We start from the raw sequence: 25101 nt of genomic DNA, 5'->3' as shown, positions 1-25101 counted from the left end.
TGGGGAAGACCTGAGGAATCCCGGAGCCGCGTCAGGAAACCAAGAATGAATCGGCAATAGGGAGAGGAAGGAGGGAAATGACGCACCGAAGAGAGGCGTGACCACCCCGGAGCGGGGCGGAGAGGGCGGGGCCTCTGGGCTGCACTCCGCGGGCACGTGGCTCAGCGCAGCTGCGGGCAATGGGAGCCGAAGGGCAAGAGCTCAAGAGCAGTGTAGAAGAAGAGAGGGCGGAGGCGATTGTGGGAAGAGCCGGGGAAATTCCCCTGGCGGGGCGGGGGCGGGCTCCGGCCGGTCAGCTGAGCGGCTCGGGGCGGGGCCAGGAGCTTCACAACAGACGCTACTCCTCTAGCTCTCGGGTCCTCCCCCGCTGCCTGGCCAGCTGCGGGCCCGGTGAGCTGTATTTTTGGCCGGCTCCTACCCCCTGGCATCCTGGAATGGAGCCGAGGAAGCTGTGACCCGGCCGATCTGCACGACTGACTGCTACCGCGCCGGTAAGTCGAGAGAGGGGCTGGGCCACCCGTACACGCCCGAAAGGAGGACCTGGTTGGGGCTGTCCGCATCCGGCGCCGCGAGTGCAGAGGGCCGCGGCGAGGAGCCTCGGGGAGAGCATGGAACTCTGTCCAAGGTTTAGGGTTCAAATCTCTTGCCCGCCGCTTTCTACGTCGTGACCTTGGCCTTGTCATTTCATTTGCTATTTCAGAGTCCTCTACTGTCTTGGGAGGGATGACCTTAGGTGACCTGTACGCTCAGACAACCCAAAATTTCTGGAAAACGAAAGCCGAGGGGCGGGACAGGTGCTGGCTCCGATGGAGGCCCCTCCCGGAGCGTGGAGCTAGCGGCCCTGCCTCGGCCCCTGGGTGGTAGAGGGGCCCCTGCGCCCGCTCTCGGTGGCTGGGGACTGAGTGGCCCGGCCACTTGGTGCCTGGAACCTATCCGGGCGGGCCAGGAGGTGGGAGGGGACAAGGCCCCGCCCGCGGTCATGCTGGGGGCCGTCGGGGTAGCCCCACAGGACTGTATGAACTCACGGGGACGCTTTGGCTGGACCGAGAAACTGCTCCGGGGTGGAAGCCCCTGCATATAAAGATGTGCGCCCGGGAGAGGGAGCTCCCCCAGCCGTGGGATGTGACTTTTCAGAAAGGGGGAGGGAAAGCAAAGCACCGGAGCTAAGGAGAGACGTAGTAGAGGACTGTCACCGAAGATCGGGAAGAGAGAGGAGTAGGAAGGGCACTCACTCCGCCCAAAATGTAAAGAGGCCATTCTGTGGACCTCTCCCTGATGTCTGTAAGGTCAAGTGCGTAAAACCTGCCGTATTAAAAGTGTCATCAGCATCTGAGTACTAAGCTGTTTAAAGCTAACGTGCTGCGGCTTTGGATGAACTGAGACCCTGGGGTTGAGTGAGGAGGAAAGCTAAAACTACGGGCCGTTCTGCAAGTCACTGTTCAGTTTGGATTGTACTAGAAAGTTCTGATGGGGATGGTCAGGACCAGACTGCTGTCATGAGTCTGAATAAACAAATGACTTTAAAAAAAATTTGCATCTTAGAAAACAATGATGGTATTCAGTTTGTCCTATGAAGATTCTTTGGTGTTTTTCTTGCAGAGGCCACTTTTGGTAAAAATCAAAATAAAAGAATTTCCTTTTAAGGCCACAAGTTAAACAATTTATCACCAATTAAGTGAATCCACTTAAATAGAAAAATATTCAGGCATTTATTAATGTGCTAGACACTGTGTTGTGTGCTGGGAATACCAAGAACAAATACTGAAACGAGCTGGCATTCTATACCAGAACATAAGATGCACATGCATGTGTGTGTGGTACTTTTACCAAACAACAACAAAAAAGTACTCCTCTGGAACCCTTTGAGAATATAGAAATACCTCATGTCACTTAGAGACTAGCTATCTTTCTATCAGTTTGTCTATCCATCTATTTTGTCTATCCATCTATCTCTCTATAGATCACTCCCACATATATATGTACATGTGTATACATGTATACACACAAGATTTTCCAAAAATCAAGCTTTTGGAACACTTGATATATTTTTTTGCATATATATTGAAAATAAATACATATATATAAGTTAAATTTAAGATAAGGGAGAGAGTGTGAGGAATATCTATTGCCTACCATAGAATGTTGATGAAATTAGAAGATAAGCATATGGTGAGATGGAAAGACAGTTCAATTTGGAGTTAGGAAACCTCTTTGGAATCCTGGCTACTTTCTGATCTTTGGCAAGTTCTTTAACCTCTTTAGACCTGTTTTCTCATTTCTAAAATGAGAGAGTTATATTTATACCTTCTGAATCCAATTCTCCCTGCGCAACAAGAGAACTGTTCGATTCTGCACACATATATTGTATCTAGGATATACTGCAACCTATTTAACATGTAAAGGAGCGCTTGCCATCTGGGGGATAGGGGGAGAGGGAAGGAGGAGGGGAAAAATTGGAACAGAAGTGAGTGCAAGGGATAATGTAAAAAATTACCCTGGCATGGGCTCTGTCAATAAAAAAGTTATTTAAAAAAAAAACACACCACTGATGTGGATAAAAATGTAAAAATAAAATAAAATAAAATGAGAGAGTTAGCGTAAATAGAATCTGAGGTCCCTTCTAGTTCTAAATCTATGATCACTGTGGTTGGCATTTGAGCTGAGATTTGAAAGAAATGATTCTGATGCAGAGGTGAAGGATTAGTACATTTCAGGGATGGAGGTCAACTTGTATAAAAGTCTTAAAGCTGGAGATGGAAAGTCCTGAGTAAAGAAGAGCAAGAAAGCAAGTTTGGCTGGACCATAGAATTTGTAGAGGGAAAATATGTCTCTATGTACATGTACATATATATATATATATATATATGTATATATGTATATATATATATATATATATATGTATGTATATATGTATATATATATGTATACATGCATACATATATATCTGGAAAGTTCGAGGAAGTCCAAAGAATATATTTATTTCTAGAAGCATTAGTGAAGCATTGAAGTTTCTTGAGCAAATAACATTTTTCTCTACTAACTAGAGGAAGGACATCGAATTATAAGCTGGGTCTGACACAAGCCAATTTCTTGATAATTTGTTTAAATTCAATTTTGGAATAAAGTAAATACTTGCAGGTCATTCAACAGTTAATACTAGATTTATTGAGCATTGCTTCCTTGTCTAAGTTGCTCGTTGTGGTCAGCGAAGCATTAGAGAGCCCCTTAAGCTCTTTCTTCCTGGCTGGTACTCACAAGATCAGGAGTAACTTTATCTCAACTTAGCCAGATATCCACGATGGTCTCAGTAACTTTTAAGGAAAAATGAAATTACTGGAGGCAGGGGTTAATGTGAAAGTTGAGAAGTGAAGGGAAAAAAGGAGAAACTTGAGGCAGGGAGGAAAATGAGGAGGGTGTTTCAGTTGTCCAGACTGAACTAGAGTAAAAACCACCTGAGTGGAGAAGAGGATAGATATGAGAGAGCCATGGTGGTAGAATAGACAAGACTTAGCAGCTGATTTATTGGATATGTTCAAGGCACTTGCTAGATGTCATGAACAAAAGGAAAAACAAATGTTTGTTTTTGCCCTCAAGGAGCTTACTTTTTATTGGGAATAGCATCTCTACAGGCAACTTATTACCAAGTTATTCCCCCTCCCCCCAAGGCAATTGGAGTTAAGTGACTTACCCAGAGTCACACAGCTAGGAAGTGTTGTTTCTGAGGTCAAATTGGAACTCAGGTCCTCCTAACTTCAGGGCTGGTTCTATACAGACCACCTAGCTGCCCTGTAATTTTTTTTTTTTTTAAGAAAGAAGCAATAATTTGATTTCTTGGAAGATGTTTGTTTCTATGTCATGCCCTGTACAATCCCTTCCTCCCTTCAAGAGGATATTTCTACTAATGGATACTAGCTATCTCTCCCCTTATCTTCCCTCCCCAACCCCAACCCCCAATTTCAGATTTGTGGCCTTAAGCACTCAGTGGGTTTTTTGAAATTAATAAAGTAATAATGTAAATTTCTCCTTATATCTCAGTGGAAATAAGAATACATTTATTTGATTTTTTAAAAAATTCTGGCAGTGTTTACCATTTAGCCAGAAAAATATAATAAATATATTAAATATAATTGGAAAATGTTTTCAAAAATAAACAAAAATGCCAGAGAAAATAGACAATGCTAATTTGTGTGACCTCAAGCCTTATTTCCAGTAGAGTTTGAAGCTATTGGTCCATCAGCTAGACCCTGTCTCTGTCTTGATGCTTCAGTATATGGTTAAGTCATTCATTGTATGCACCCACCTTAGAGAAAATAAGAAATCAGATCAAAATGGATTAGAGGACTGGCCTTAGAGTCAAGGAGACCTGGATTCAAGTACTGCCTCAAGGCTGCTGTGCGACCTTAGGCAAGTCACTTCAACCTTGAGGTAGCTGACTATTAAGTTACAAAGATTTGCATCAGGAGAAGGAGGCTCTACATATTAGAGTTCTCTACTGAGATGAATTCACATATTTACACCAAAATAATATTAAATTAAAATTAAATGGTTCTTTTCCTAAATGAATATTTAATCTCCAGATTTGCCTTGAATGTTTTTCTAAAAGTGGTGATAGATTCAGTTAATTGAACAAATGTATTCTGTTTTATTGTATTTTTATTTTGTTAAATATTTCCCAAGTACAGTTTCCCAAGTACACTGAGGGAATGTTGTAGTTCTCTACCTCCAGGGGTTTGTCACTTCTGTTTTAGAGAAGGAAAATAGGAATAGTCTGTAGAAATCACAAAAAGTTAGATTTCATCTCAAAATGAAGATCTTGCTAATGGATGGAACTGTCCCGGAATAGAAACAGTATCTGCTTTAAGAGGTAATGAAGTCATTATCTCTAGAGGTAAACACAGTCTGTATGACACTTTCTCAGGATACTATAGAAGGTAGTTTTGCGATAGGTTGGAAGTTGGACTCTGAATTTAAAAAACTTTAAATATTTTGCTTCAATACTTCCAGAAGTTTTAATTAACTCCATATCAATGAAATCTTTGAATTATATACTTGAATAAATTAACCTTTAAACACCATTTTTGCTGAAAAAAGAAAGTTTAAAGTTGAATTAGTTAACAAAATCGATCCTATTGTAATGGACAAAGTATTATGTGAACTTGAAGGCAAGAGACATAGGTTCACTTATAGGTACTGACATCTCTAAGGCCTCTAGAAAATCACTCTCAGTTTCTTCTATAAAATGGGGATAATATTTCACTATTACCTCAAAAAGTTGTAAAGAAAATAATTTTATAAACCTCAAAACAGTATGTATATTTTGCACACATGTCTTGTATCTAGGATATACTATAACATATTTAACATGTATAAGACTGCCTGCCATCTAGGGGAGGGAGTAGAGGGAAGGAAGGGAAAAGTTGGAACAGAAGTGAGTGCAAGAGATAGTGTTGTAAAAAATTACCTATGCATATGTTCTGTCAATAAAACATTATTTTAAAAAAACAGTATATACAGGTGAACTTTATTAGAAGTATACATGAATTGGTATTCCTGTGTCTGTAAACTTTCAAAATGTAAAGATTTATTCCCAGTTTCCCAAATGAGATACCAAGTATTCATATTTGAAGTTCTCTATTAGCTAGTATTATGCTAACCGACACTATCATATTGCTAGAGCATGATAGCAGATCCGTGTAATGATGAATCTGAACTGTTAATAAAATCTGAAAGTTTTTATCAGTGCAGTGTTTTATCAATGTAGTGTTCATGTTAAGTATTCAAAGTCTTTGAATTAGTTTGTAAATCATCTGTCTTCCTTGTCTTTAAGATGAGGGAATTGGTCTAGATCTGGGGCTCTTAATATGAAATCCATGAACTTGTTTAAATATTTTAATAGGTGTATCGCATGGTTTTCTTTGTAATCCTTTGTATTTTATTTTAGGCATTTTAAAAACATTATTCTGAGAAAGGTTCATGAGCTACATCAGAGGCCCAAGGAACCCAGGACATCAAAAGCTTGAGTCTCTGGACTAGGTGGTGATTTTTAAGGTTCTTTTCAGCTCTAAATCCTACTGCAGATAAACCCTCCATTAACTATAATTTCAGAATTAGGAGCATCAAAGTTCAGCACCTGTCTCCTTCCTTCATCCCAGGAAATTCCCTTAATCTCTGGTCCTGTTTCCTCTTTGGTAAGATAATAATAGCACTTGCTTCAAAAATATCTAATGAGATAATATATGTGAAATATTTTGCAAACATTAAAGCACAATAAATCTTCTAAATTCAGATAGAATTAGGAGAGCAAGGGGAAAGGGTGAGGAGAATGGATAAAAGAGGGATTTTAGGTGGTAATAGGTTAATAGGGCTAATAGGGGTAGAAATAAAGCAGAGTAGTCAGGAGGGCTAAAAAATGAGGTATATAACAAATATAAAGATCAGCAGTGCAAGTGTGTAAAAAAGAAAGGGTAGTAATCATGATCTCAGAGAAAGTTAAAGCTAAAATAGATTAAACAGAAGAAAAATTGCTATATTACTATGGGTCAGCCATATTTTATCAATGTTTTTAGATTCTTTAACTAGACAATATGAGGTTGGAATATTGCTGTGATAAAAATGATAGAAAAATATGGAAAGACTTGGATTTATAAAAGATGTTATCCACTTTCTAAGAAACAAAAGGAAAAACAAGCATTATATGGTCTTACATATATAGATCTAGATGAACATATGATTATAGATATCTATATATAAATTCTTGTATGTCTGTGTGTGTGTATATATATATGTATATATATATATGTATGTATATATATATATAGATAGATAGATAGATAGATAGACAGACTTAATTGTAATCCTGGGGAGGGGAAAAAAGGAGGAAAAAGAATAAAGTAAAAAGTTCATAGCAGAGAATAAATAAATCTACTAGGAAGCAAAGAAAAGATAGACAGCTCTGAACATAATATGTAGGATTTATTATATTAATTTTCTTGAAATGGAAATTTATTGCTTTATATTTTGATTCCTCTTATGTTCTGTTGTACACATAGCACATGGAAATTCATTTTTCTTTTTGTATTTAAGTTTAAGAAAAAAACTGAAAAACGAGAAAAAAATTAAGTTAAAAAATGTTAAATCTAAAAAAAATTTAAATGCTTAATATGGAAATGTTTTACATAATTGTACATGCATAACACCCAATTACTTACTTTGGGGGGAGGAGAAGAAGAGAGGAGGGAAAGGATAGAATTTGGAACTCAAAACTTTTAATAAAAATGTTTTTGAAAATTGGAGAAAAAAAAAAAGAATTTAAGCTTTAATCTAGTTTTACCCAGAAGGAATAAGTTCAAATGTACAGGTGGGAAGATTGAGCAAATACAGGAATGAGGGGAAGATATTTTCCTAAAATTTTTTTCATTTTTTTTCCTGGAATACTAATGGAGATTGAAAACTCTTAAAGGGATAGGAGGATTGATCCTCCACATATGAAGTTTTAATCAGTAAGCCAGCCTTCAAGGGAGAAGAATCTTAGAAAATACTACCTCTGTTGGTTTTCAGTCACAAAAGATTTCCATTTGTTTTTACTCTATCATTCCAGTACTTTTCCTACTTTTTGGCTTTAGAGGTTGTTTATCTAGCTTTCATGAGTATTAAAACTTTCTCACTAGCCTTTTCCTGAACATCTTAAATCCATTCTAATCTTTTGACATCAAAGGAGGAAGGATATAGAAATAGTTTAGATGCAATGGAAAAAGTAAATGGGCAACTTCTCAGAAAGGGGGTGAGTGGCCAAGGAGCAGTAGAGTTTACACTTAACTGTTTGCAGTAAGGCAATAGATTTAAACATCCACATATTACCAAATGCTAAAGTTCTTGATCATTTTCCACTTAATTATTTGTCTGCTTCATTAATAGTCACTCAATCTTACTCCCTCAAATAAACACAAAATGGTTTATTTTTTAAAGAGAGAAACTTAAAGACTGAGCATATGGTTTGTAGAAAGTCAGGGAATGTTTTGTGGAATAAATTTCATCTGAGATGGCCCTCGGTTTCAGAAACAACTTTAATGAAAAGAGATGTTTGTTATTTCTAGTCTAAGATGCAGAAACTGAGTTATAGACAGTTTAAATTATTTGCTCCACAATTTACTATTTAGACTTGTAGATTTATGCTTTTTTTGTTTTTATCTCAGGGAATAAGTGACTAGTAAATAAAGCTAAAGAAAACTCCAGCATATTCATCCACCCACTTTGATAAATTTATAAAATATATAAACAATCCATCTATAAAACTTTCAAGTTAGGGAAATTCCATTGATACGTCTATATTTTGTCCTTGAGAAATTTTTTCATTTTTTAAATCTATTTTTCTATTTTGTAACTTGTTGAAGGCTTAGGCATACAATACTATCTTTACAGAAGTAAACTAGAACTTAAACCCAAAGAAGTTAAAGTATCACAAGTAGATATAAAATGGGGGCACATCAATTTAGGGATCTGAATGGTAAAAGTTGATTTGGTAATGTTTACTAAGATCCAGATGTGAACAATTATTGTATGTTGTATGACTATACCAAATCAGTAGTTTTCTCATATTTGCTACTTGTTTCCTATTTCTATTTCTATTCCTATTTCTAACCTACTGGTGTTTGTTTTTTTTCTCTGCCCCACCTTACCCCCCATATACAGTGTTTGGAACTACGTTTTATTTACTTGTTAAAAGAAAGACTAACATTTTTTATTTTTAAGACCATTTAGGATGTAAAGATGGCTTTCCCTCTGATCTCAGAAGAAGTGAAAATACCATGAAAAAAGGAAAGTTTTGGAAGAAAAAATAACTGCCTTTTAAAATATTTTATGTTAAGGAGTAAATATTGAAATTTTTGTGTATTTATGGGGAATTTTATAATCTAGTGCTTGAATGTGGGGAAGAACTTGTTTTTTTTTTTTTTTTAATAAATATAAATAAGGCCTTTAATTCCTTAATGCAAAACTGTGTTTATGTTATTCATGACATGTATTTAGCAAAGTTAAAAGGCAAATAGATAACATAATATTTTGCTAAATACTAACATAAAAATATGTTATTATAATCTAGTCAGTTTCAAAATAGTTCTTCAAAGGAACTTCAAAGGAATCTCCAATTACAAATAAACATGGTTTTCAACACTCATTTTTGTAAGATTTTGAGTTCCAATTTATTTCTCTCTCTCTCCCTCCCCAATACAGCAAGCTAACTGATATAGGTTATACATGTAGAATCAATTTTTAACATTTCCAAATGATTCATGTTGGGAAAGAAAAATCAGAACAAAAGGGAAAAACCACAATAATAACAAAAACAAGGACTTTTTTTTTTTTTTTTTAAGGTGAAGATAGTTATGCTTTAGTCCACATTCAGTCTCCATAGTTCTTTCTCTGGATACAAATGGTATTTTCTATCCCAAGTTTATTGGAATTGTCTTGGATCACTGTATTGCTGAAAAGAACTAAGTCTATCGTAATTGGTCAACACAGTCTTACTGATAGTGTCTTCCTGGTTCTGCTTACTTCATTCAGCATCAGTTCATGTAAGCCTTTCCAGGATTTTCTAAAATCACCCTGCTTATCATTTCTTATAGAACAATCTTATTTTATTATATTCACATACCATAACTTATTCAGTCATTCCTCAACTGATGGGCATCCTCATAATTTTCTGTAATGTTTGGGCTAGCTTTCTGGAGGTCCTCCGGAAGAGCCTTGGTCTCAACAGGATAGTCTCCACGAGAATGGACAAGACTAGAGTCCAAAGTCTTTATTGTCTCCTTCACAGTCTGTATCTGTCATAGTTTGACCCAATCTCAGTCTGATTCAGTCTCCTCCAGCAGTCTGGCAGTTTCAACCAGTCTCAGTCTGAGTCTGACTGTTCCCAGTTCTCTCGGCCCTTAAATACTCTATTACAGTTACATCATTATAATATACCAAGTATAAGCCAATCTAGAGTGATTATATCATTATATCAAACTAAAGTGATTATATCATTATATCATACTAGATATATGTGAACTAGAGAACCATTATCTCGTCAATTCCACTGAGTTAACACCTTGTTTCAAGTATACTTCTTTAGAGTTGTAGTCCTCTACAATTTTCAGTTCCTTCAGTTTTTGGCCACTACAAAAAGTTTCTATAAACTTTTTTTGCACATGTTAGGTGGGTCCTTTCCCTCTATTTTAAGCTCTCTTTGGCATATAGACCCTGTAGTGGCACTGGATCAAAAGGTATACACAATTTGATAGCTCTTTGGGCACTGTTCTACAAAATGGCTGGATCAAGAACCTTATTCACTAATACATGGTTCATTTTTATGTAGGTGTCATGCAGTGCTGAGAAAAAAAGTATATTCTTTTCTATCCCATTCAGTTTTCTCCAAAGGTCTTATCACACCTAACTTTTCTAAAATTCTATTTACCACCTTAACTTCTTGTTTATTTTGTGGTTAAATTTATCTAATTTTGATAGAGGGAGGTTGATCTATTTCTTCTTGCACCTCATAACTTTTCCTAGGAATTTGGATGCTATACTACTTTGCATATATGTTTGGTATTCTTATTATTTTATTATTTATGGTACCCTTCAGCAAGTTGTAGTTTCCTTTCTTATCTCTTTTAATTAGATCTATTTTTGTTTTTGCTTAATCTGAGATCAAGATCGCTACCCCTGCTTTTTTTACTTCAGCTGAAGCATAATAAATTCTGCTCCAGCTTTTTAACTTTACTGTATATGTATCTCACTGCTTCAAACATATTTCTTGTAAACACTATATTGTAGAATTCTGGCTTTTAATTCACTTTTCTATCCACTTCTGTTTTATGGAGAAAAGAATCTGGATTTTTTTCCCCCTGAGGCAACTGGGGTTAAGTGACTTAGCCAGGATCACCGAGAGAATCTGTATTTTTTAATGTGGTTGTCTTATAGAAGCTGCTACAATGTCCCACCAATCACTGAGTGACCCAGCTGAAAATGGGGATTGCTCTAAGAAAAGCACAGGAAATGGACCACAGAATTTGGCTCATCCAGACCTGGATACATTCACTCCAGAGGAGATGCTGAAACAGATGAAGGAGCTTCTTATTGAGAACCATCAGTTAAAAGGTAAAAATGATAACTGGCCTCTAAGTTTATTTTTATTTCTCATATTTCCCTGTATAGTTTGTGAAATATAATCTGTTATAAAGGCCTAGGAATTGGATATTTTTATAGTCTGCTTTCTCTCTGTTTCCCTGGAGATAACCATGTGTTAGCATTTGGCTTTTGACAGAGTTAAACTTCTAATTGTTTAACATTTGCACATAGGTCAGAATCAAGAGTATTAATGTATAGCACATTTACAAAAAATTTTTAAACAAGATATTTAAAGGGAGGGTACTTCTAAATAAATTCTACCTTTTAAAGAAAGAAAGCATTGTATTATCGCTTTTCTAGAAAGGTCTAGGAATCTAGGATTCCTGAACCAATACTTTATCTACTGTATACTAGCATATATTCATATTGGAGTTAAATAATTTAGGGTGCCTGAAGCTCTAAAAACTGAAATGCCTGTTCTATCTTTTTACCTAGTCATTAAGACTTTTTCTTGCTATCCATTGAACTAAGTTGATTTTTTTATATCCAGGTAACAAAGTTATCTATGGAGAAATTTAATTGGGTACTTTTACTCTTCAAATCACTATATTAGTTCACTTCTTGTCAACTGATGCCTTCATTGTGAATTGTGTACAGAGGCCATGAAGCTAAATAACCAAACTATGAAGGGACGATTTGAAGAGCTCTCAGCCTGGACAGAAAAACAAAAGGAAGAGCGTCAATGTTTTGAGCTGAAGTTCAAAGAAGTCAAAGAGAGCTTGTTATCTTTGAGTAATGAAAATGAAAATCTGAAAGCAGAAATTGAAAACCTTAAAGTGAAAAAAGAAAGATCTTTAAAGGTAAGCAAAATATATTCATTTCTAAAAAATTTATATATTTTAAAAAAATCACTGTAACAGAATCTGATCTGTATTCTAATAGACGAAAATTTTTGGTAATTCTGGTTGTGCTGGGATTAACTTTTGTATTGTTTATGCAGAAAAGTTTTCCTGAGAAAATTTGTGGTATAAACAAAATAATGGGAAACATATTTAATCTCTTTTAGGAAATGTTGCTAAACACTTGTATACAAGTGAGTATCCTCTCTCAATAACAAGCCAGACTTAATGATCAGACACCTACACCTTTGGATCTTGTAGCCTCTCTAGGAAGCTAATTCACTGCTTGAGATCTAGAGTTCTGAGCTGCAGTAAGGTTAAAGTAGATCTCAAAGGGGATCTTCACAGAATTTAACATGTCCAAGGAAGGGTGAGGTAGTCCAGGTGAGAAATGGAGCCAGTCAGAGTTTCCTGCAGATCAGCAGTTGGGATTGGGCCTAGGGGTGACCATTATACATACAGAACAGGAGAACTAGGAAATAGCTAGCTATCTCTCTAAAATAGAAAACGAAACAAAAAAACATTTTTCTGTTCCATCTAGCACATGACAGAATTTTTAAAATTAGGTTTTCTTAAATATATGATTATGTGTGATTATTCTCCTTTCTGAGATTTTTTTCCCCCAAAATCTAAAAGAGAAATTAATTTTTAATGAGAAGTCTGCAAATATTTTAAAAAGATAACTTTTTCAGTATAACTAGTTTCCTTGTTAATCCTATATATTTAATTTTATTTTATGCATTTAAAAATATTATTCTGAGGAGTCCATAGAATTCACACTGCCAAAGGAGTCCATGACACAAAACAGAATTTTTCTCCCAATAGAGATTAAAGCACTAAGTTGGGATAAAGCATCAATTAAATGGGTCAAGTGAGTTCATTTTTATATTTATGCCTTTACTATGAATTTGATCAGCTACTATTTTTGGGCTAATATAGAAGGAGCTGCAAATGAATGAATGGGAGAGAATTAAGAAAAGGGAATGTTGAGAGAACAGAGGAAGGGATGGAAGCTTGAGTATTACACGTGATAATAAGGATCATACACTTAGTACTGGAAGGGACTTTAGAAGTCACTTTATGGAGGAGAGAAACAAGGCCCAGAGAGGTCACCTGACATGCTCAGAGATCCCACAGGCAGAAAGAGGCAGAGCTGGCATCTCATGGAAAAGCTGATGGATAAATAGCCTGTCCCCAGACTAAGACCAAGTCCCCATGTAGTGTCGCTGAAGCACACCTGACAGTGACTCAGCAGAGAGTGCATTTGGGCATCTGATAATTCAGCCCTTAGGCTTGTTACTACTCCCTGGAGTTTGTCAGGAGCTACATCTTTGGAAGGTGAAGAGGAAATGGCATGTTCACCTGGAGAATATGAACAACACAGGAGTATATTGTTTTAGAAGACAACAAATTTTATCTTTCTCTTTTAGCCTTAAGGGAGCTGACAGTTGGCTTTAGCTTGCTGTGAGCCAATCACATTGTAGTCTGAGAGGGAAGATTCCAGAAACAGTTAGTCTGTTTGGGCAGTTGCCCACAAGTTTCAAGGGAGTCCTTGAATTGAGGGATATTGAGATCAGAAGCTAGGGCCTGCATGGCTTCTTCCAAAATGGGAAGCTAACTGAAATGAGCTTCAAGGAGGACTCAGTAGTGAGGTGCTAGTTTCCTCAGGAGAGTAACTGCTTGTATCATCTTTGTTTCTTCTGTCATCTTTTTCTTCCTCCAAACCTTGCTTCCCAGCTCCATTTTCTCCATCCTTTGGCCTAAATTTCTCTTTCATAAAGTAACTCCCTTAAAGTATTAATTAGTAAGGCAATCCTTTCCATCTTGCTGTTCTTTGCTTCAACCTTTTGACCTCAATTAAAGCTTTCAGGCCCTTAATAGTTTGAGATTTTGATTGCCCCATGTTGTTTCACTGAATAACATTAAAATTATCATTAAGTATTTACATCTCTAAATGCATACTCTTTAGCCTAGGTTAGAGAATTAGGGAGTTATATAAAATTGTTCCTACCTTATAATTATGCTTCCATAGTCTTTTAAGGATTTTACAAAGGATTTGCTTTTAAGAACTTAAATTCCAAGATCAAAATACACATAAGTCATAAATATGCAAAAGAAATATTACAACAACACATGATGGGTTAGACAACTACAACATTTTGAAACAAACAACATGTATATATCCTTAGTTGTTACTTGGTGCAGGACCTTGGTATGCAAAGATTTGCTTTGGTTAAGTTTAGATAGTTGTTTTCTGTTTGTTTTTTACTGTCAAGTAATCTTGCACTTTACCAGGAAAGAATATCAATGATTGAATTTGGGGGTAGGGAGAGAACTGGCATAGTAAACTATGGTCTTTCTAATTGAATGGTCTTTGCAATGTGATGAGTTAGTGCCTACATATGATGACAGCTTCTGCTTTTATTTTCTGGAACTAGATTAGATTATAATTTTTTTGAAGGCAAAATTTATATAATTTTTCATTGTATCAGCAAAGAAATACATAACAGATATGTGGTTTGGAATTAAAATTTGAATTGAAATTTAGGAATATTTCCATAAGTTCAGTTTTCCAGCATAACTTTTATCCAGTTGATTTCCAATGTCATAGATTTTAAAGGTGAGAGGAATCTTAGGGTTATTTGCTTTACAAATAAGAAAATTGTGGCTCAGTGAGGTTAAATGAATTACCCATGGTTACAAATATAGTAAGTGGCAGAGCTAGGATTTGAACCCAGCTTCCCCTGATTCTAGATACATTGTTCTTTCTTTTCTGTCACTCTAGACTGTCAGTCTTTTTTTTTTTTCCTGAGCATAAAATGGTTTCCATCTTCCTATATTTGAAAACAATACAGTACTATAGTACTTTTTCAAATTGAAGGATGGCCTGCAAAATAGTTTAATGCTTGAAATGCATTCAAATTTAGTGTCTTGTTTTTTGTTCTGTTTGATAATCTGCATAGTATAACTTGCCATTTTCAGGATATCACTGGAGACTCCAGAATTCCCAGGACAGTGACAGACCAAGAAATGGAGCAACTTAAAACACAAGTGACTCGTCTTCAAGCTGAAAAGGCAGATTTACTTGGCATTGTATCAGAATTACAGCTCAAGTTGAACACAGGATCTTCTGAAGACTCATTTGTTGAAATTAGAATGGCTGTAAGTTATAAAATCCTGCCAGTTACAGATAAATTATCTTGTGACTTTTTCTTTCTGATGATGGGAAGATAAATGATGCCTCTTTCAGGTGATACGAGATATTTTAAGTACTGCCTACTTGAAGTGAGGAATTCCTTTAAAAAAAAAAATCCTAAAATACTTGAGATGTTGGTTGCTTTTCAAAACAAAAATTAGTTTTTCTTTTAAATTATGAGCAAAGAAACATTTTCAATTATAGAATGTTAATGAATACATTACATTAAAAATTATTCTGATTTGCATTGTTGACCACAAAATAGATAATTTTGATTATATTAAGTTAAAAAAATTTTGTACAAACAAAACTAATGCAGACAAGATTAGAAGGAAAGCAATAAATTGGGGAAACATTTTTATATTCAAAGGTTCTGATAAAGGCCTCGTTTCTAAAATATATAGAGAATTGATTCAAAGACAACTCTTGAGATACCACTACATGCCTCTCAGATTGGTGAAGATGACAGGAAAAGATAATGATAAATGTTGGAGGGGATGTGGGAAACTGGGACACTGATACATTCTTGGTGGAACTGTGAACAGCTCCAACCATTCTGGAGAGCAGTTTGGAACTATACTCAAAAAGTTATCAAACTTTGACCTAGCAGTGTTTCTACTGGAATTATATCCCAAAGAGATCTTAAAGGAATGAAAGGGACCCACATGTGAAAAAATGTAACAGCCCTTTTTGTAGGGGCAAGAAACTGGAAACTGAATTATTGGATGCCCATCAATTGGAGAATGGCTGACTAAAAACTACAGTATAAATGGAATATTATTGTTCTGTAAGAAACGACCAGCAGGATGATTTCAGAGAGGGCTGGAGAGACTTATATGAACTAATGCTGAGTGAAATGAGCAAAACCAGGAGATCATTATATACTTTGACAACAATGCTATATGAGAATCAGTTCTGATGTACGTGGCTCTCTTCAACAGTGAGATGATTCAAACCAGTTCCTATTGTTCAGTGATGAAGAAAGCCATCTACACCCAGAGAAAGGACTGTAAGAACTGAGTGTGGTTCACTACATAGCATTTTCACTCCCTTTGTTGTTTGCTTGCATCTTTTTTTGCTTCTCTTCTTTTTTCTTGTGTGGCAAGACAACTATATAAATATGTATACATATATTGGATTTAACATATTTCTACCATGTTTAATATGTATTGGACTACTTGCCATCTAGGGGAGGATATGGAGGAAGGGGAGGAAAAGTGGAACACAGGGTTTTGCAAGGGCTAATGTTGAAAATTGTGCATGAATAATTTTTTAATAGCTTTTTATTGACAAAATATAATGCATGGATAATTTTTCAATATTGGCCCTTGCAAAATCTTCTGTTCCAACTTTTCCCCTCCTTCCTTCCACCCCCTCCCCTAGATGGCAGGTAGTCCCATACATGTTAAATATGTTAAAGTACATGTTAAATACAATATATGTATACATATTTATATAGTTGTCTTGCTACACAAGAAAAATCAGATTTAGAAAGTAAAAATAACCTGCGAAGAAAAAACAAAAATTATGTATATGTTTTGAAAAATAAAAAGCTTTAAAAAAAAAAAAAAGAATTATTCTGATTTGATCCTAAGTCTGGGCCAGCAGAATGGTATTGGATGTTTATTTAATAGACGATCTTTACTTAGTCTCATCAAACTGAGATTTATGTGGTGTCCCAAAATTAAATATACTATCAGATATTGCATATCTGACATATTTTTCCCTCTAAATTTTTTTGGGGAACATATATCTCTAGTATCTAATTTATTAGTAGACATATTAAACAGCAAAACAAGAAGATAAACTTTGTGTGAGCTTCTGCTTTATATGGCTATGTGAGACTGAATGATGCATCTAAAAGATCCCCAAGAGAATAGATTAATTATCTTAACTATCTTTTCTAAGACAATGTTAATATCTTTTTGCCCCAAAAGAATAGATTAATTATCTTCACTATCTTTTCTAAGACAGTGTTAATATCTATTATTTTTATTTTTTATAATTGCTTATTATTTTTCCAAATGAATGTAAAGATAGTTTCCAACATTCACCTTTGCAATATCTTGTGTTTGAAATTTTTCCTCCTTTCTTCCCCTTCTTCCTCCACCCTTAGACAGCAAGCAATCTACTATAAGTTAAACATGTTAATATCTTTTAAAGGAAAAGAGAGAAAATATTTGTCTAACTCTAAGAACTAAAGTATGTGGGTAAATGTGTAAAAAGAAAAAAAAAAATGAAGAAAAAGAAAAACAATCTGTAATCCAAAGAACCAGTAATTTTGATTGCAACCCAAAACGCCATTATAGTGCCTGACTTAATTTTTTCCTTTGATCAGATTAGAAGAGTTTGTATGGTATGACTTAAAAGTAAAACTAAGCAGGCAGCAAATAAAGTGTAGTAATTACTATTTGAAAATGACTTAATGGTAATCAATACATCTAAGTCATCCTAATTCAAATGATTTATAGCCATGAAATTAAAGAGATTTTATAACTCTCCACTTGAAAACAAAGTTAAAACTTTGTCCATTCTCTTTTTACAAGTTACTGAAAGTTCCTAAAAGCTAATGGGTTTTTCTGAAGAGCTCTGTTTGCTGAAAATAAATTGACAAATTCAAAAAAAATCCACCTACATTAGAAGTTCCCAAATGAAATTCCTTCTTTTGAAGCTCTTGATTAGTAAGATACCTTTCTCACAAGTGAATAATTTAATAATATAGTCACACAGCTAAAATAAAAAACATTTTTCTTGCTTCATTGAATTGGAAATAAGCTTAATAATCTAAAAGACCTCATGCAATAAAATTAACTTATAGCCATCTTAATCTTTTTTGGAAGTTTTTTTTTCCATTGGGCACATTATAATGTAAAAGTATTTTAATATCAGTGTATATTCTTAGTCTTCCCTGTGCCCTAAAGATCATATAGCTCATAATACATATCTAACTAGAATCATCTTGGCAAAATATATTATTCTGTTAATATTACCGGGTAAAAAAGGCTGTGTCCTCCACTTTGGTTACAGTAATTTCCATCCATCTCTTCCTAAAATGTGAAAGACAGTAGGGAGATGTGGGGAGACAAACACTAGCATGTGTTCCTTATTTCCTCTAGAGGAAAAAGAAACTTACTAGAGAAGGAGATAAGAAATTCTCTTTTACAGAACCAGAAACACATTTACCTTCTGAGTGACTCTGCAAAAAGGATCTTAATTCATTATGATATTGAATAAAAACTGAAAAATTAACTTCTATTCAGTTGGAATGAATTTTAAATACTAATACAACTTTCAGATTCCTTGAATTGAATATCTTTAAAATTCTTGCTTTATTTGTTTAGCATTTCTTTTTGATAGCTGTTAATTATCTGTTCAGCATATCTCATTGATATTTGTTAATTATTAAGACTACCTTTTTATTTTATTTTATTTTTTTAATTTCCCAGGAAGGAGATGAGACAGCAGCCCTAAAAGAAATCAAGAATGGTCCTGGGTTGATAACACCTGATCCTATTGACAAGTAGGTAGAATAAAAACTAGTTACTTTAAAATATACAAAAAAAAAATTATAGTGAGAAATCTTTTTTCAGTTATCTTGACTTTATCCTCTGGTGGGTTGCAGTGTAACTTTTCACAGACTTATACTACTAATCCTTGAAAAATTTTGTGTTTAAATGTTATTACTGTAACAGTAAAAATGAATTAAAACCATAATGGTACTTAAGTATTTTCTCAAAAACCAATTAATATATGTAAAAGAGAGAGGACTAGGTATTTCATGTTCCTCAGACTAGAGGAAAAAGTATAAAAAGGTGAATCAACTCACTTTCAATTAATAAGTCTTTGTAAAAATTGGAGTAGAATCTGTGTCTCCTGATATCTAGACCAATGAATTCTTCAATATCTGAAAAGGCTGCCTCTTTAATATAACCTAACATTTGCCTCTTCCTATCCTTCACTTATCCTACTCACACGGTAGGATGATTAAGGACTTTATAATCTTGTGCCTGAATAAGTTGCCTGCATAAGCTGAGAAGCACCTAAATTAGTAGAAGGAATGATGGATTCAAAGATGAGATTTGAGTTTGAATACTAGTTAGAACATTTAATAGCTGTTGACTGTGGGGAAGTCACTTTACTTAAATGTCCTTGTCTATAAAATAGAAATAATAATATTTAACCTCATAAGATTGTTCTGAGAGAAATATTTTTAAACATTGAAATGATATATAAATACGAATTGGGACTAGATTATATATGGGGGATATGGGGACATTTTGGGCAGCTAGGTGGTGCAGTTGATAAGGTTGCTGGGCCTGGAGTTAGGAAGACTCATCTTCCTAAGTTCAAATTTGTCCTCAGATATTTACCAGCTGTGTGACTCTGGACAAGTCATTTAAATCCTATTTGCTTCAATTTCCTCATCTGTAAAATGAGCTGGAGAAGGTAAGGCAAACCACTCCAGTATCTTTGCCAAGAAAATGTACATGATTAAAAACAACTGAAGAGGACACAAATGTGAGAGTGTGAGCTTAGTTAAGAGAATAGAATGGAAACATTTTTCTCAAAATGTTTGAGTAGTGATATAGTAAATTAGTAGACATCTTACTATCAAAACTAAGTTAAACTACTGTGCATAATTCTTAATATTACATCCCTCTACTAAATAAAGGGTGTCAAAAAAGCTTGGTATTTTATTTTTGTGTGTATATTAAATTTATCTAAATTTTTTCTGTAAAGGATCAGTCCCTAGAGCCTTACTGATCTCAGATAGCTTATTATAGGATTTGAGTTCTTTCTCAGAACAGTATTTCAAAAAATATTTTGCTTTTCACACATCCTTACCACTTCCAGGGTTTAAACTGTCACAGCTTCCTACATTTTTACCTCTCCCTTAAAACATAACCCAAATTGTTAAACCTACAGAAACTTTGAATCCTGACTTTGAGTTTATTAGCCAATTATATAATCCCTTGAACTCATCTTTAGTTAACCAGGAAATCCTTGTACAGCAGATTTGAGAAGGCAACAAAAAATAGGAAAGAGACAGTTTTAGCCATTCAAGAACTTCATGTAGTAGGAAATGACATGTAACAAAGACCTTAGTGATACGAGAAAAGAAGTCATAGGACAGTCCCTTTGGCTGAGCCCAAGTTGGGTATTATAAGAGTGCTGTTTTGTACTCACTTTGTAGTTTCCTTTAAAAGCAGCAGAAGAGCTTGATATGGGATTTAAACTATCACTGAATAATAGCTGATGGATGCTCAATTAGCAGTATTCTGTTTAAAACAGATCATGTTTAAATGAAATAATCTATTTTAAATTATAACACTTTTACTTCCTATTCTAAATGTTAACCTTTTTGGTTTTTAATTTTACTAAAAAGAAATACTTTTATCTCTGCATAGGAATCAATCTGTGGATGGGGCCAAGAATTATTTGGAATCTGAGGAATTAACTGTTAGTCAGCTTCTACTGTGCCTCAGGGAAGGAAATCAGAAGGTGGAAAATCTTGAAACTGCACTGCAGGCAGCTAAAGCCAGGTATAATATACATCCATTATAGTCAGTACACTTTCAGAACTTCTTAATTTTTATAAAAGAATTTTAATGCATGAAGTACACAAGGCTATTTTTATAGAATAAAAATTGTTTTCCTTGTTTGATGGCATTACTGTGAGATTCCATTGAGCTAATGTATTTTAAAATTATATAAAGTTATACAAATATGTAATGATGATGATATGCAAGTTTAACCAAAATAATGTTAAATGGAAGAGATTTAAATTAGCTGTTTCTACTTTAATCTGATAATGACAATCAGGGTTAGACTATGGGCTTTTTGACATTTTCCCTGTAGTTTGCCTATTAACTGGCATCTTTATAAAAACAGGGACACTCTGGTGACTAGCTGCTAAATTTTATCTATGTCCCATGCTCAAATAGCATGACACTTTGCTTGACTCCAGTAGAATAGAAGTAGGAACTTGTTAGAAGCTGTGGAAAGGAATATTTATTCTCTGTGAAATTAAATTTGTGATTGTTAACATGATCTTTAACTAGTTGATTGAATCAATGAACATATTAGAACTTTAAATGTCAAATAAAGGACTTTATAAAAAGAAAATAATATGGTCAGACTTAGGAAAATTCCTTTGGCAACAGCTGTGTGGGAGCAGAATTGGATTAACTAGAGTTAGGAAAACCAATTAGAAGACTATTGTAATAGTCCAGGTAAAAGTTATGAGGGTTCTGTCCTAGGCCTTGGTAAATTAATACCTGAATATTGCATTTGTTTGAGGACAGACAAAACTTATCTTCTGAATTAGTTTAGGACCATCCTTATTCTTCATATTAGTTCTTAAGCATGTTATATCTTGAATCTTTGCCAGCCAACTTTGTTCTGAAAAGGCGAGTTCATAGTTAATCTGTTAAGCATACTAATAACTGTTCCAGTTAGCACTTTTGCAATTGTCATTCCTCTTCAGAACTCAATGAAAGTAACATTGGAATTTCTCAGACTCGCAGATTTAGAAAAGAAGGCACGAGATCATTCTGAGAATGGCACCCAGACTGAGGAGAGCCCTGGAGAAGAAAAAGAAAAGAAACAAAGCATAGAGACTGTGGGTAACAGAATTAAAAGATTGTTTCTCTAAAATGATTATTGACTTATGTTATTGCTTATATCCTTATGCATTGTCATACATTTTGGGAGCACAGACTTTCTATTGATTCTAAATTTTTATCATCACTCTCAAATTCTCTTTTTTTGATTTGAATTTCATTCTTTATAAAATTAAGCCAGGTCTTAATCCTTATAAATATAGGAAATCTGGACTCAGAGATATTACTGGTATTAGACTGATACTTTAGCTTTCCTCTGAATTTCTAAAGGACAAGGATAATTATAAAGGCAGATCTTGTGAATATGGAAGTTTTTCTTGAGAATTTATATGTAACAATATATTAATCCTTATAAATATAGGAAATCTGGACTCAGAGATATTACTGGTATTAGACTGATACTTTAGCTTTCCTCTGAATTTCTAAAGGACAAGGATAATTATAAAGGCAGATCTTGTGAATATGGAAGTTTTTCTTGAGAATTTATATGTAACAATATATTAATCCTTATAAATATAGGAAATCTGGACTCAGAGATATTACTGGTATTAGACTGATACTTTAGCTTTCCTCTGAATTTCTAAAGGACAAGGATAATTATAAAGGCAGATCTTGTGAATATGGAAGTTTTTCTTGAGAATTTATATGTAACAATATATGGATGAGTTGAGAGCAAGACACAATTGAAAAGCAAAAAAGTAGAGATAGTCCAGAAAGTTGTTGAAATTGTCTCCTTGTTGATTGTTATAAGGTAGAAGATTTAGGTAAGGTGGATATTGCATGTTTTATAAAGATTTCTAAGTCTGCTCAGAAGAGCCCACAAACCAAAAGAAGGTAGTTTTGGTAGCTATAAAAGTTTTTGTGGGATACGATAAAATAAAATATTTAAACAAAATCCTCATTTCTGCTTAGCCATCTAAACTTGAAAAAAGACACATAAATGGGGAGCTAAAACCCAAAAGCTTATTATCAGGAAGTCACAGAAGCTTCGGGTTCTGCTAATTCAATAACTAGTTCATAGTAAAAAGAGACTGACCCCTCTTAAGCTTCATGAAAGACATTACTCCCCTGCATGGAGAAGATCCAGATAAGGATTAATTAAACAGAATTGTATTTCTGAAAATTTAAGGCTGAATCACAGTCATGATTAAATTTGTGATGTAGTCATTTTTTCTGACACAATCAGTTGAGAAAGTGAAGGAAAGGAGAGCAGTTTCCTAAGTCTACCTTTAATAAGTTAATTTAAAAGTACATTAACAAGTATTTATAAGCTACTGACATTGAATAAAGTTGTGACTGTTAATAGCTTTATTTTTAAATATACAAAAAACTGGTAACAGAGTAATCAAGCTATTTTGTTTAGTTTTGTTTTTCCAAGAAAAAAACTAACCTGGAGTAATCATCTTTGTGTGTTGGAATTTTCTATTGGATAGGTTGGAAGTGAAGTGGAAACACTTAACCTCCAGGTAACAGCATTGTTTAAAGAACTTCAAGAAGCTCACACTAAGCTCAATGAAGCTGAGCTGATGAAGAAGAGGCTTCAAGAAAAGTAAGAGTAAAGGGTAGAATTGATATGTATTTGGAAAATAAAAAGAAACATACAGTTAATATATTACTGATATTAGAAAAGTAAAAGCTGTTCTTAATTTTTAAGTCAGAAAATCCTATGTCATTAGTTTCAGGTATATATGTGAAAAGCTGTTAATGACTTTTGAGGGTGTGTGTGTGTGTGTGTGTGTGTGTGTGTGTGTGCGCGCGCGTGTGTGTGTGCGCGCGTGTGTGTGTGGTGTAAAAGTGCCTCCATGTGAGACATTTTACAAAGTGAGCAATAATACTCAAGTAAAAGAGAAAAGAAGAGGAAGAAGTTGTAAAAAATCTTTTCATTATGGGTCAATTATTAAGACTAATAAGTAGTGGAGAGAAATTAATGATTTTTAAAATTGCTTTTTTTCAAAAAAAAAAAAAGGTCTTTTGCATAGAATACTAGCTAGTGTTAAAACTGATTATACTTAAGTATTTTTGTGTTTTATTCTCGGACTAGAGAAGTTTACATGTATCTTAACAATGCTGTTGGGCTTCTTAAATTAGTTTTCCAAATAAACAGAAGTAGTGTTCAAATAATAGCTTCCCAGTACTTATATTCTCAGGCTTACAAGTACATATTTGGAGAATCGACATGTTTTTTTCATTTTTCCTACATTTGCAGAAAGCTTTATAGTTGTCTCTTGAAAGAAATTTAGTAGTCATAGTCATAATCTTTGAATAATATAGGTACATAACTTAAAAGAACAGGAACAATGTTGTCAAGTATAAATCACTTTAGGAAGAACATTTTATTACTGATAACTGCTGGGGTTTTTAAAGATTGTTTTAAAATATCACCCTATCTCCTGAAAATGACTGAAAGTTTCAAGGGGGTTAGTATTTTGTGTGATACTGACTGTGTAATCTTTTGGTAGTGGCAGAGTGAATTAGTAAATAAACCTTTGATTAGTAAGAAGGCAAATGGGAACTGGCATTACTGTTACTATTATTTACTAAATAAATCCCTGTACATTACACATATGACATGCTTTACTTTTCTACATAAGCTTAGACCAGTGGTTCTCAAAGTATGGTCTAGAGAATCCTGGGGATCTCTGAAACCCTTTTTAGAGGGTCTACAAATTCAAAAATAGTTTTTATTTCTAATATGGTAAATGTCTATAAATATAATCCAGATAAACAAAAACGCTTTGGAGAGATCCTCAATAATTTTTAATAGGATAAAGATACTGAAAACAAAAGTTTGAGAATCACTGGCTTAGACTTTTAAATGTGTTGAAGTTACACATTTGGGTTCCATTTTGATCTAGATGGCTTAGAAGTGAAAGAACCATTCCAATTGAATCTTTGCCCTGCCCTTTTCAGGTGTCAGGCCCTTGAAAGGAAAAATTCTGCAACCCCATCAGAGTTGGATGAAAAACAAGAATTAGTATATATCAACAAAAAGTTAGAACTACAAGTGGAGAGTATGCGCTCAGAAATCAAAATGGAACAAGCTAAAACAGATGATGAAAAGTGAGTTTGGTATAGAAAGCAATGGTAAAAATGAATGATAAATAAACTCCTTTGTAATAGAATAGAATTTGGGGAATGATAAGTTTGTACAAGTTCCTCTTTTGATTACTATACTAGAGCAACAGGAACCTTCTGATGCATAGCATTTTTCATTAGAAAAGAACCATAAGTTTAAGTGGAGGAAGAATTATACCTTAATTTTTTGAGTGGAGAAATT

At 34.5% G+C, this 25101-nt stretch overlaps 1 protein-coding gene across 4 annotated transcripts in view; it reads left to right on the top strand.

Annotated features, from left to right (window-relative positions):
• Positions 1–331: 331 nt before the first annotated feature.
• The window catches only part of OPTN (optineurin), a 39385-nt gene continuing 14615 nt past the window's right edge, over positions 332–25101 (top strand). For 2 of the 4 annotated variants that reach the window (XM_051961424.1, XM_051961423.1), the window contains exons 1-8: positions 332–491; positions 10960–11136; positions 11764–11966; positions 14988–15167; positions 18648–18721; positions 20610–20744; positions 21721–21823; positions 23258–23373. In XM_051961424.1, the coding sequence (XP_051817384.1) occupies positions 10971–11136; positions 11764–11966; positions 14988–15167; positions 18648–18721; positions 20610–20744; positions 21721–21823; positions 23258–23373 (977 nt within the window). In that variant the 5' untranslated portion in view covers positions 332–491; positions 10960–10970. Of the gene's footprint in view, positions 492–6002; positions 6189–10959; positions 11137–11763; positions 11967–14987; positions 15168–18647; positions 18722–20609; positions 20745–21720; positions 21824–23257; positions 23374–24734; positions 24885–25101 lie in introns of those variants that run through there. The other 2 variants (XM_051961422.1, XM_051961421.1) reach the window with 2 other exon arrangements.

Source organism: Antechinus flavipes, chromosome 5 (genome assembly GCF_016432865.1).
Source record: "Antechinus flavipes isolate AdamAnt ecotype Samford, QLD, Australia chromosome 5, AdamAnt_v2, whole genome shotgun sequence".
NCBI lineage: Eukaryota > Metazoa > Chordata > Mammalia > Dasyuromorphia > Dasyuridae > Antechinus > Antechinus flavipes.
The sequence above is the reverse complement of the archived record's forward strand: the minus strand, read 5'-3'. Positions and strand labels throughout refer to the sequence as shown.